This window comes from Mycteria americana (genome assembly GCF_035582795.1).
Source record: "Mycteria americana isolate JAX WOST 10 ecotype Jacksonville Zoo and Gardens chromosome Z unlocalized genomic scaffold, USCA_MyAme_1.0 Scaffold_30, whole genome shotgun sequence".
Taxonomy (NCBI): Eukaryota; Metazoa; Chordata; class Aves; order Ciconiiformes; family Ciconiidae; genus Mycteria; species Mycteria americana.
In genome coordinates this window covers 1,032,501-1,045,442 of record NW_027445437.1, presented here as the reverse complement: position 1 = coordinate 1,045,442, position 12,942 = coordinate 1,032,501, and the positions used below count along the sequence as shown (strand labels likewise).

The 12,942-nt window shown below is 44.2% G+C and overlaps 1 protein-coding gene across 4 annotated transcripts in view; it reads right to left on the bottom strand.

Annotated features, from left to right (window-relative positions):
• Positions 1–12,942, bottom strand: part of DCC (DCC netrin 1 receptor) — a 620,811-nt gene that overhangs the window by 53,016 nt on the left and 554,853 nt on the right. For all 4 annotated transcript variants that reach the window (XM_075489027.1, XM_075489028.1, XM_075489029.1 and 1 more), the window contains 2 exons: positions 10,897–11,091; positions 5,439–5,471 (listed from right to left, as the gene is read on the bottom strand). In XM_075489027.1, coding sequence (XP_075345142.1) covers positions 5,439–5,471; positions 10,897–11,091 — 228 coding nt within the window. The remainder of the gene's footprint in view (positions 1–5,438; positions 5,472–10,896; positions 11,092–12,942) is intronic.

Genomic DNA, 12,942 nt, shown 5'->3' with positions numbered 1-12,942 from the left:
GAAGGCACATGCAGAAAAACGAGCACGGGAAAATTTCAAAACAGCAACACGCCTGCAAGGATCCAACGTGGCAAAGGTTGAGCTGCAGAAAGCCAAATTCCAGGCATGCCTAGACCGCGCTTCAAACCCTCTTGCTCTGAAAGCTGAAACGCGCGGCGCGCCGTTAACTCACGAGATGCAGAGCACCGAGGTGTAAAATAGCAGGTCCGCGATCACGTACCCAGTGTTCATCCCCTGTTCAGGAGAGGCAAAGTCCCCCAGCACGACTTGGAAACCCTTCCACGTGCCGCCGGACAGGATGCAAAACAATGCAGACCACCGTTTTCCTTGGGATTTGGAAACAAAAGCGGTGGATTTCTTATCTCAGATGATCTTCTCCATGGGCTTTTTGTAGAGCCTGGATATGGTCACTGGGCCTGCTCCGGGCATGGGGAACAGGAGACCTCCCGCTGGCCTCACCATGGTGGTAAACGCTAAATCTGAACTTGTAAATATCCAGTTTATGGTTTAAAAAGAGTAACGTCATGTAAAAAAAAAAAAAATCGTACCTGTATTCCAAATGTAACAGTTTTCCATAGTGACATACGAATCTATCTGGGTAGTTTATATGACCCATTTCATGGGAGGTACGTTTTCAGAAAACAATTGAACAATCAAAATGTATTGAAATTTCGTAAGATAAGGAGAATCATTTGTTCAAAATTGTGTATGTTTCCTTTTATCAAAAGTTACAGGGGATGTTATAAAACATTTGTAGTCCAAAAGCAGAAATCGGCTTTTTTTGCTCTTGCAGAGATCTAATTCCGATGGCAACACCTAACTGTTGACAAGTCCTATATTGACAAAATACAGACTAAAGAATTTAATATTGTTTTATCAAATGGAAACTGGGGCAAGATAAACCCCAACGGATTAATCTCTTCTTTGCCCGTTTTGCCTCTACAGTATTTCAGATGGAAATCATAAATAGAGTTTTTTTAGACTCCAGGAAGCCTCTACCACAGCTCATCTGAAAGCAGCTTGCCTTGTCCCATGTGCATAAGGCTCGTGACAAAAATTCTCTCTTGAGCATCTGAAACTGTAATATTATTCTTACTTTTATATTACCATTTTTACTACTTTTGAATATGCCCTGCTCTACCAGTTGCATACAGGCAAAATAAAAATCTGAAAGGAAGCTGACACATTTACGGGCTTGGCACCCGCTTCCGATCTAAGGGCTCTCTTGGGAAATGTGTGATTTGATTCGCGAGATGCCGACGCTCCTCTTTTTGCCCTTCGGATAACAGAGTTTGCACCCTTGGAGCGTTACTTGCATTTCATCAGCAAGATTTCTCATTCCCTGTCAGACAGCTGCGGACCAAAGCTTCCAGAAGACGGGACAGGACGGGCTCAACTCTGTCCATCACTCATGGGCAAGAATGAAGTAACGGAGGTGAGGTATCTCCTGCCTCCTTCCTCTTCTCAGGGGTAGCCCCTTCTTGCAGCGGCTGGGCTCTGCTCTCCCAGGGAGTTGCAGCAACAGGGAGCACATTTGCCCTGACCAAGAAACCTCTGAAGTTCTCCCTAAACTCTCCTCTCCTCCCTATCTCCTTTTTTGCACCTAAAGAAGGCAACGGTTGTACCGTCCCTTCTAGCTGACCCCACATCCGGGACCTTCAAAGCTCTACCACCTCATGCCCCGAAACCTCGGTGTCTCTGCCCAAACCCCCTCGCATGTCCCACACCCTCTAAGAATGCTTTCCTGCCACGTAAGTGAATTTTGCTTCCTGAACTCAGGAACCACGAGCCGGCATTAGAGACAGATGACCTACCAGAGTTAATTCATGTCACTCAATAAGAATTGCATTTGTGGCAGAGATGGCCCTAAGGGCCTTGTCCAAAGCACAGAGTAATTTAAAAGGCTCCCACTGACTTCAGTAGGCATTGGTTCAGGCTGATTAAAGAATTAGCTTTGATGATTACTAAGGCAAATGAGCTTTTCGAAACTTTGACTTTGTTTGGTCTAATGCTTGTGCTTCGAGTGCAGTTACAGTGAGACCTGGCCCCACGGGCTTGTCTTTAACAGAGCTGCCTAAAGATCAAGGGAACGCGAGTGAAGACCTCCGACTTCATCTTATCAGAATCCATCGAGGTCATGTAAAAACGGCAACTGAATTTAGATACCAACAAGCCTATGGAAGATACAAGCCACGGGCTTGTCTTTAACAGAGCTGCCTAAAGATCAAGGGAACGCGAGTGAAGACCTCCGACTTCATCTTATCAGAATTCATCGAGGTCATGTAAAAACGGCAACTGAATTTAGATACCAACAAGCCTATGGAAGGTACAAGCCACGGGCTTGTCTTTAACAGAGCTGCCTAAAGATCAAGGGAACGCGAGTGAAGACCTCCGACTTCATCTTATCAGAATCCATCGAGGTCATGTAAAAACGGCAACTGAATTTAGATACCAACAAGCCTATGGAAGATACAAGCCACGGACTTGTCTCTAACAGAGCTGCCTAAAGATCAAGGGAACGCGAGTGAAGACCTCCGACTTCATCTTATCAGAATCCATCGAGGTCATGTAAAAACGGCAACTGAATTTAGATACCAACAAGCCTATGGAAGATACAAGCCACGGGCTTGTCTTTAACAGAGCTGCCTAAAGATCAAGGGAACGCGAGTGAAGACCTCCGACTTCATCTTATCAGAATTCATCGAGGTCATGTAAAAACGGCAACTGAATTTAGATACCAACAAGCCTATGGAAGATACAAGCCACGGGCTTGTCTTTAACAGAGCTGCCTAAAGATCAAGGGAACGCGAGTGAAGACCTCCGACTTCATCTTATTAGAATCCATCGAGGTCATGTAAAAATGGCAACTGAATTTAGATACCAACAAGCCTATGGAAGGTACAACAGAAGGCTGAGAATTTCTCCTCCTTATGTACTACAGTCCTCAAGAACGAAAATGCAGTGTATTTCAACTACCCAGGCGAAAGCCAGTACTAGGAGTGACCGACTGTGTTTAACTCATGCTCTGCGTGCCTGCTGACCTCACGCTAACCTCATTTCATTTTTGCAAGTTATTTGACTCAAATCAAATCAAAAAACCCCACCATACCTGAAGCTACTTGGGAATTCACAGGCTAGGGCTGCAATCCCAACACGCGGTTACCAGCCCGGGGATATACTTCAGCCAGACATCACGCTGCAAGCGGTTACACGAGACTGGTTGAAATCTTTCCTGTTTTAAAGTCTATACGGAGTACTGTTCGCTAAATAGGTTGCAAACACCGTTCAGGCTGTACAAGAACAATGAATTATTCTGGCGGCAGCTTTCCCGTCGCAAGGAAAACCCTAGCAAGGGGCACGGCGTTCCCAGAGGAACCCAATGCACAAAAGGAAAACGACCCAGACCTCTTTTTTTTCCGTGGTAGTTTGAGGAATACGTTTTCACCTACCATATACAGCGTGGCTGCACTTAATCTGTCATGCTTATTTACATCTCCCTATTAACTAAACTACAGCACAAGGTGGGATAGGCAGGTCTCTCTGCAGAGGATCTGATTCCTTCTATCCTCGTGATGGACGTAAGTTCACCACTCTATCGAACACAAAAACGCTTTTCCACATTTCCTATATATTTTTTTTCTCCTCCCATAAAGCGTTGCAAAAGTAGTACGTAGAGCATCCAACAAATTCTGGATTTTCTGCAGCGTTACATGGAAAGAAGCAAGCAGAAACTCGGCCAGAAGCCTGACGCTGCCTTCACAGGTACCTCCTTCACGAGCAGAAGATGTGGGACAAGTATTGAGAAAGAAAGGACCACGTCTGTAGGAGCGGTTGCCCTACGATAGCTACAGCAGGTTACGCCTGGCAGCCTGCTGTGACTCTGCTGCTGGCTTTGCCACCGGCACTCACGATCAGCGGAGAAGGCAGATGCTCCACGTGCTATGCCATGAGGTCCATTAAACGCGCTACGGGACGGCCACACAACCCTACGGTTCTGCTGGAACGCCGCAACACGCTCAGCGAAGAACGAAACCACAAACTCTACTTTCCATCCAGCCTTATGTTTTTTTCCCATATATATATATATTTTTTTTTTTTTAAACTGAACTTGACACTTTTTCAGTCCTTCTTACCAGGTAATACCTTCTGCTGAAGCCTCTCCTAGGTATTTCCAAACCTGCCTGAAACCATTGGAAATGCAAATTTGAGAAAAATATACTGACAATTTACTTTCAGGCTTCTTTGTAACCCAACACTTTTACCCTTCAAAACCAGTTTTTATCTATTCAAACCTGACATTTTCGATTTGTGCGTGCCGTGGCGCAAAAAATCATACTGAGCTCAACCAGCTTTTAATTTTATAATTTGTACACTTCTACTGCTTTCAGCAAATCCTATGCTGAAATCAGAGGGTGAATTTCCAAAACTGGCCGAGAGCGGGTCTCTCCGACGTGCTGCCTTGCTGCGGGACTATACGTGGTACCCGGTACAAAGGAAAATCCTAGTGAAGAAATACGCTCTGGGTTACCTCCAGGGATGCTCCAGGTCAAAGTAAAAACTATGAAAGGGCCTAGAGTTGACTTTGATCTTCTAAATAACGCTTTCGTGTCTTTCCCTAGGAATTCCCTATTGCAGGTTAACTCAACTCGCTAAACTGGGGTATTTGAAGCAAGGGATTTGAGGTTTACACCTCGCTTTGCTTTTTAAACTGGTGTGAAGCGAGAGTGCAAATCCAAATAAACCTCCCGAGATCAGGCCTGAGTTTGCCAAACGTTACCGGGAGTGTTTCCTCGGGCAGATGTCACCTAAATGTACAATGCTCTAGCTGTAATTGAAAGAAATACTTAGGAATAAATAGGTCTAAAGTAAAAAAAAAAGGGGAAAAAAAAATATCCTAGCAACAGACTTCACAAGTATTCGAAAGGAGATAGGAGCAGAGGAACTGTGACTAATCAGACATATACGCATATTTGGAAAACGTAATGATAACGCCTTGAAAAGTGGACTAAACTTTGCTATTATTAAACAGGAGCTGCTGGTTTGAGAGAAAAGATGATTTATCATTTCTCACCGTGAGGCTTTTGAACTTTAATCTATAACCCACGAACGGGTGCAAGAGGAGCCTGGAAATTATGCTGAGCTTAATTATACTTAATGTGAATTATTCAGAAGTGCAGCAGAGAGACTAAAAATTTATTTCATACAAAGAAGCTTGACATTTTAATTGGTCCTTCAGAAAAGAGACAAAACAATTTCCTCTCCCGAAAATTTACATCTTCCCCATCAAAGCAGCAGCCTCAGCCGAGCAGAACTTCATTAACAAGATTAATTATCACGCCAGCGTCTGCCTCATCAGGTGTGCAGCCCAGGTGAAAGCCCCCTCCCCGGCGTGGCCCCGCGGCTCCGGCAGAAAAGGCGACAGATTGAGGGCACCGTACCTTGGTCGTTAGCCATTTTGTCAGGGTGCTCGACTGCAAGAAAGAGACAACGTCATTAGAGGCTGACAGCTCCTCGTAGGCAAGCCGACGCATCGCATCAACTAGCGCGTTAGCCCGCGCCGGGGGCGGATGGTGCGAGAGGACGGGATGGGTTTTACCGTTCCCTTTTCTCAGGGAGATCCTGGAGAACCGAGAGGACAAACAGAATCATAGAACCATAGACTCACAGAGCATCTCGGGTTGGAAGGGACCCATAAGGATCATCGAGTCCAACTCCCTGCTCATCGCAGGGCTACCTAAAACTAAACCTTATGGCTAAGGGCATCGTCCAGACGCTCCCTGAACTCTGGACACAGGTTGGACCGTGCCTTCTATCAGAGATTTCCACCGAGTTCTTCCAAATGCGAAACCTTCACCGCAGCATTTTTTTCATTCTCTTGTTCTTTTTCGGTATGATCTGGGAAGTTTAATTAAGCAAGGAGGGCGAGAGAGAGAGAGAGACGCTGCTTCTTTAAATAATTACAGTCAAATCACCTACAAGTTGAAAGCTCGGTCTGACTTATATTCTCATTGTTTCAGCTTTTTACAAAGGGGTTTAAAACTATTTACATGTTTTTGCATAATAACCATAAAAGATAGCGTGATCTGAAGTGCACCAGACAAGACTTCAAAATTCAATAGATATATTAAAAGCTTTCCTGCACAGCTACAACTTCTGACTATTTATGATACGGCTGAGGGAATTAAACTTTCCTCGGATTCATAAGTAGCTACCATCGTAGAGCATTAACCAGTCCTCTGCTTAATAAATTATGCAAGAATCTTAAGTACAGGAAATCAAGGGAAAAAGAAGTGATTTGGCACATGAATCTGGAAGGCAAATAACCACTGCCTGCAGGTGCAGAGCAGGCTGCTCCCCTCGCTGCTCAAATCACAACAAAACCTCCTCTAGATCGTGGCATCATGCTAGGAACCGACGGAGGTACCGAACTAGCGGGAATTTTCATTTACAGACACATCGATGAGCTCCATGCCTGTGGCAGAGGGGGAACAGCTCCTGCGATGACCCCCAAACCCTCGGTTCATTTTTTTTTTTCCTTTATTGCCCTTCTCAGACTTTTTCACATGGATGCAGAGAAGCAGGGCGCGTGGAGCACGTTGCCTCCAACTTTCCAGGAATCGGTGAGCCTGCGCTCCCCCGCTGAGCCACGCTCGGGTTATCGCCTTTCTTTTAGGACAAACGTCTGCGTGAAAACACGAAACCTTGCTCGTGACTACAGCTACCTCCGTCCGAGCGCTGATGCCACGTAGACGCTGCCCTGGCACCACTCGGCGCTTGTTGCCTTCTCCGGGCGACGGAGGAGGCGAAACCCCTGACACCTCCAGTGCCACGAAATGCTGCAGGCCGGGTGGGTGCTATCTGCTTCTGGCAGGGCAGGGGGGTTCACGTTTGGTGCCGGTTATGGACTGGGATGCGCTTGTTGGACCACGACGCCAAGGCAGCATTAGAGGGCAGTGCGGTGCTAGAAATGCTGCCCCACAGCATCCTTGCCAAAAAGGGGGGTCAAGGGGGGGGGACCGGCATCGTCTGCCATTTCAGGGCTCTCTTAGAAATGGTACAGTGGCAACTTTGAATCTGGTGTCCTCTAGAAAGCCCAGGAATACAGTTTTCCTTGCTCATCTTAGCACGACGGGAATATCTGAGAGTGTGCTGAAGCTCAGCCCATGACCTCTTCCTCCCTCTCTCCCCTCCTTTCCGCTCATCCCTTTAAAAACACATCTGATCCCCTGTTTTGTTCATGCTTGCCGTTACGTCTATAGGTGCATTACCAGGCGACTTTTTTTCAGTTTGCATGTATCGCCGTAATGTTTTGTGTGATTCCGCTAAGCAGAATGCTAATTTTCTGTAATCAAAGGAGCTCAGCACCCAAGGAAGGTCTGGTTGTCAATGCTGCCTGAAATCCAGAATAGGTATGGCTGAGCAGAAGCAAGCATAAGCACATTTAGTAAGTGCAGTTCTGAGATTTGCTTGTTTCTGTAATAGATGGGGGGGGGAAAAAAAATCACTGACAAGTTATTTAAACGAGTGAGGAAATCCTCCTTCCTGTCTGCCTGTCACCAGTTCACTCATTCACTCTGCAGTTGTCACATTTCAATGGGCAGTCGCAAAGAAATTTCCGACTATTTATTTACTTCTCTTTCTTTACTTCGTATTTTACTTCTGCGACCTAATACCTTTCTGAAAATTGATATGCCATGAGAGTAATGTAACCTGGAGAGTTGGAATTTAACTTCAGGGGCAATCCGTGACAGTACACTGCGAAAGGCTGCAAAATACACGTACTATTTGGGCACTCTCCGCTTCTCTGCCATATACACATATAGCTATGTATACATAATATTTACTGAAGTCATCCAGACTCAGTAAGGAATAAGAAAAACCCTAGTAACGACCTCAAATTTTGGCCCAAATTCTGAAACAAAAAAAAAGGTGGGATGTTCAACCCCATTTTATCCTTCTATTCCAGGTCCCTAAGAATGCGTGTATCAGATTCGTCATGCTTTAAGTGATAAATTTAACCAGCCAGAGCATAAAAAAGCAGATCCTCAACTGATGTAAACTGTCGTAGATTGATTGAAGTTCACGGTGTAACGACAATTTCCATAAGCTAAGGATTTGCCCGTTTGCCTGTATGTTATCATCAGCGGAGCTGAGGTGGAAGAACATAAACTCATTGCTCGGTGGTAGTGTTATTTACTACTAAACATACCTCTTTCTCACAGATCACTACGTTTTAAGTCACTACAAATACTCACATCGCAATTACAACGCGAGTAATGGCTTGGGTTCCTTGGAGGAGCTTTATGCGCTATAACGTACGAAGCGAGACAGTGGGCGACTTCGTGGATCTTTGATGCTTGTTTAGTTCCTCGTGATTTAAAACTCCCTCTGATCAGGACACAGATTTGCCATCAGAGCACAGACGAACATATGGCACATGCAGAGCTTCTGTTAATAATCATTAAGGGCAGGAAACCAACAGTTTTGCATAATTCAGAATGCACTCAAGACTTCAGAAAGTCTTTTCACCTCAAGTGTAGGGAAAGATTTGTCAAAAAAGCAGTTGAATATTATTGAACATGACATATTTAGGGTGGATATCATTAAGTATTCATGGCAGGGTATTAGACATAGTCCTTGTAGGCTATTACAAGATGTAACAAACATATAAATTCATCTTTTTGGTAGCTGTTGATGCTGTCTGATCTAGAATTCATTTCCCAAATGAGTTTTTATGGTACTTTGTGTAAACATTACAAAGTAGGTGATATCAAGTGCATTAATCTTTTGGTTTAGCTAGATATCTGGGTCTCTATATCTTCTCATATCTCATTAGTCTGCAGTTATTATATTTTGATGCCTTGACTCATTTTAAACTCAGTCTAATAGACTTCTTCTGCTTGGCACAAATTGCGAGCATGAAATTAAGTTGGCACCATCCCCTTGATAGAGATGAAGCACCTGCAAAGTGCTATCTCTTCACATTTCATGGCAGTGGAGAATGAATAATCAGGATCTTCCCAATAATTCATTCAAAGTGAAACATGACTCGGACAAGTAAGTCCTGCAAACCTGGGCAGGCGGTGATAAGCTCCGAGCAAATTGATACAATTTTTCACTTTTTTTTCTGACTCTTGCTAATTCATGAAAACTGTTGTATGAGGCTTTTCACTCCCAGCCTGAATGGTCGATAGCATGCTTTAGAGACATTGGTATCAGTGAAGCAAGAAGGGCAAGCTCTCTGGCAGGGCTGCTGAGGACACTGGCTCATTCAGTGAGCCATTTTAAACTAAGGGAGGGCAGATTTAGACTGGATTTAAGATAATTTTTTTACAATGAGGGTGGTGAGACACTAGAACGGGTTGCCCAGAGAGGTGGTAGATGCCCCGTCCCTGGAAACGTTCAAGGTCAGGTTGGACGGGGCTCTGAGCAACCCGGTCTAGTTGAAGATGTCCCTCATGGCGGGGTGGTTGGACTGGATGACCTTCAAAGGCCCCTTCCAACCCAAACCATTCTATGATTCTATGATTCTATGATTCTATATGATTCTATGACTCATTGAAAGCCTTCCTTAATGGCTGAAAATGGAGTTTCCCCTCCTTCCCTCAGAGGCAGCAGCAAAATTTGCCAGTCACGTGAAGGTTTGCTGAAAGGCAAACTCAAATACAAGCTCCCACCAAAAAAGCAAACAAATCCCCCAAAGGGAATGATGTGGGGTTGGGTGTCACCCCTTCTCTGCAGTCATGTTGCTTGGCTTCTGCACCGCTCGCGTTAAATGAAGTCACTTAGAACTGATTAAAAAGAGGCTTGAGCGTCAACGCCGACTCCGAGCCTCTCAGGCACAGGTTTGAGTCTGAATTTCCCTGATATCCCTCCAGTCGTGATTTCTCAGGCCCAGCCTGCGTCCAGTTTTAATTACCTTCTGCCCAGATGTTATTTTTATATACAAATCCCTGGATTTTCTCTAGAGAAGACACAGCGATAACGTGCTCTCTCATATGCCCTGCTTCTCTCCTGGAATAGGTTCGCTGTTTATGTCATTTGAGTTTCTCATTAATTACGCGTCTTTTTAAAAAGTAATTTCATACCTTTGTGCAAATGAACGAGTGACAGTTAAAATATAAGGAGCAGAGCTGCGGCAAGCACGCTGCTTCCCACTCATGGTAATATTGCTTACATCTTCGTAACTAATAAGTTCTGGGTCGATCACATCAGGGCTTCACACAGACAGGCAGCGGGGAAGAGAGAAGAGGAATATCTCTCCGCGTTAATTTGAAATCGAGTCTGACAGAAGTGCAGACCTTTGCTGTCATAACCGCATCGGTGCTGAAATACCAGCCAAAAAAAATAAAAAAAAAATAAAAAAAGGGTGCCCCTGTTTTGCCTGCTCCTTCTCACTGGTCACTAAGGGAGAGGGATCAGGTATGAATTAGTCTGTTAATAACAGGTACCGAAAAATATCTGGAACAACTTTCCCCCCCCCGCGAAGTCAAGTTGCGTCTCAGTTTGCCGAGTTTTTTAATCATCATTTGGCATGCCTGCTCTGTTGATGGGAGCGAGTCGTTACAGGTTCCTACAGTCACCGGAGGATCCAAAATGAAAAGGGACCTCCCTCGAGAAATCCAGTCAGATCTAATTAGCTTTATTATTGATGGTAGAAAGTTAGGTGGTGTCAGAGTGCTTTCCCCCAGCTGACTGAATCTAAAAATGTAGTTACTGCCTCATTATGTGGTTTACTTTTGTCAACTACTGTATGTAGCGGTTTGCTTTTATCTCTCAGTAAGAGTTTCAAGTAGTAGGATCTCTTCTGGCTGACAGGGAATTAATTGCAAAGCCCCCACAGAGGCATTAGAAAATTCTACGTATCATTAATATCCAGATGACACAGATCCAAACCTTTCAACGTCCGGAAGAAAATAGGATCGGAGAGGGGCCCCACTCCCTTGGCGTTGCGAGCTTGGATTCTGAAGTAGTAGACGGTGTCCAGGTTGAGGTCCGTGATCTGGTGGGTGAGCCGGTCGCCGGTGATGGACTCCATAACCCAGTCATCAATCGGAGCATTCTTGTCCAAAGTATAGAAGAGGATGTAAGCTGAATAAACACAGTCTCTCAGTTAGTACCGCAATCAAATTTTAACATGCTTCCGTTACGAAATACATACAAAAATCAGATTTCTTAAAAATCGGGGTTTTCTTTTTAAAAGCGGGGATGGCAGGTCTCCGATCAAAATAGCTTTGAGGAACGTTATGACAATAGATGTTTGTCTATTTTTAGAACAAAACCACAATTACAGTGTTCACGGTAAGAAATATAGATTTAACAAGCATAAAAATAGGTAGCACACATTAAAAGGCTGTTACAAGTGAATTTCTCAAATTCAGGTGCACCATTCAGTCTGATAGCTGCCATAAGCTATAAAATATAAGTCTTTAATGATTCAGTGCTGAAATAAAACTGAACGGCATTAATGATACACATCAATTACTGGGTGCTTATGGGAAGCCATGCAGTATTTCTTGGCAACTGCAGAGGAAAGTATTTTGGGGAAAAGAAGGAAGAATTAAAAATTTTGCTAACTTAGAGTACTACAATAACGACTTACCACTGAATAAAACTTAGAAGTTTTCGAACTTAGAGAGTAGAAGGGCCAGTGTTAGGAACCGATAATAGTTTGTAGGAATTACCTTGCCAGTAAATGAAATTTTGGGAAGAAGAAAACAGCCTATTAGAAAGGCTGAGAAGTCAGGCACAGCCTCTGTGCCAACGCAGCCTCAGCTGGGGACCTGCAACTCTGCCTAAATTTGAAAACGTTTTCTTTGGGGGTTTTTTATTTTTTCTTTCTTTTTTTTTTTTTTTCCCCCCCACCTGAAAGGCTCCCTGGCAAATCAGTCATATGCAAAAAAACCCCGCTCTACGGCCGGTCTTAAGTGCCGTGCCGCAGGAGTGAGCTACTGGAGCAGAGACGGAGCAGGTCTTCCAGACTTCATCTGCGTGCCTGGATCCAAAGTTACTACAAAATTGGTGTAAGCCTTATTAATGCTATTTCCCTATTCTGTTCTGAAACAAAGACGCTTTGCAAAACTCGGTCCACGTGAATGGTTACGCTAGTCACGGACAAGCAGTGTTAGGATGGAAATGATATGGTGGGGAGGGGTTTGCCTGCTTGTTTTGTATTATGGGATTTTATTTAGAGGCTTGTACTTTGGGGTTACTAAAGCAGTTTCCCTGACCATGACATTGAAATTAATATATATACAAAGTTATGAAAAAATATATATGTTTCTCAAATTAACACAAATACGCTCGCTCAAGCAGGGATGAAGATTTTGTAGGCATGAAGATTTTGTAGGGATGAAGATTCTGTAGGGATGAAGATTTTGTAGGGATGAAGATTTTGGTTGTTAGGGACATTTCTACTCTCCACAAGGAGTTCTTTCCTCTGCTTGATATTTTTAAGAAACATTTGACCACGTGCGCAGTAAAAAACCCCTGCGAGAGTCATTCTTCAACCAAGTGCTACAAGAAAGACGTTTGTCCATGGATGTCAGGGGACCCAGTCTGCTGTCAGGTCTGAATGCTGCTCTCGATGGAAAAACTCTACAAAAGTTGCTACCACGGAGTCATTTCACACCTTGGAAGTCAGGAAAGCTTTGATTTTATTTTGTCTTTTAGTCATAGGGAATCAGGACCATTGGCACTCATTTCAGCGTGTTGTCCATCAGAATGATCGTTTCTTCTCTCTAATGGCTAAATTAGGTTAGTGTAAACTAACCATTGCATCGAGCCGTTCTCCTCTCGGACACGGTCACGGATTGTAAAGCGCTGATGATAATGTCGAGTGAAATTATACACAGTCGTGCAAGTCTAACCTAGGAATCGTTACCGCTGGGCAATGGCCACAAGGAAATCTCTCCGTATTTTATCGGTAACATAAAGCGGGAT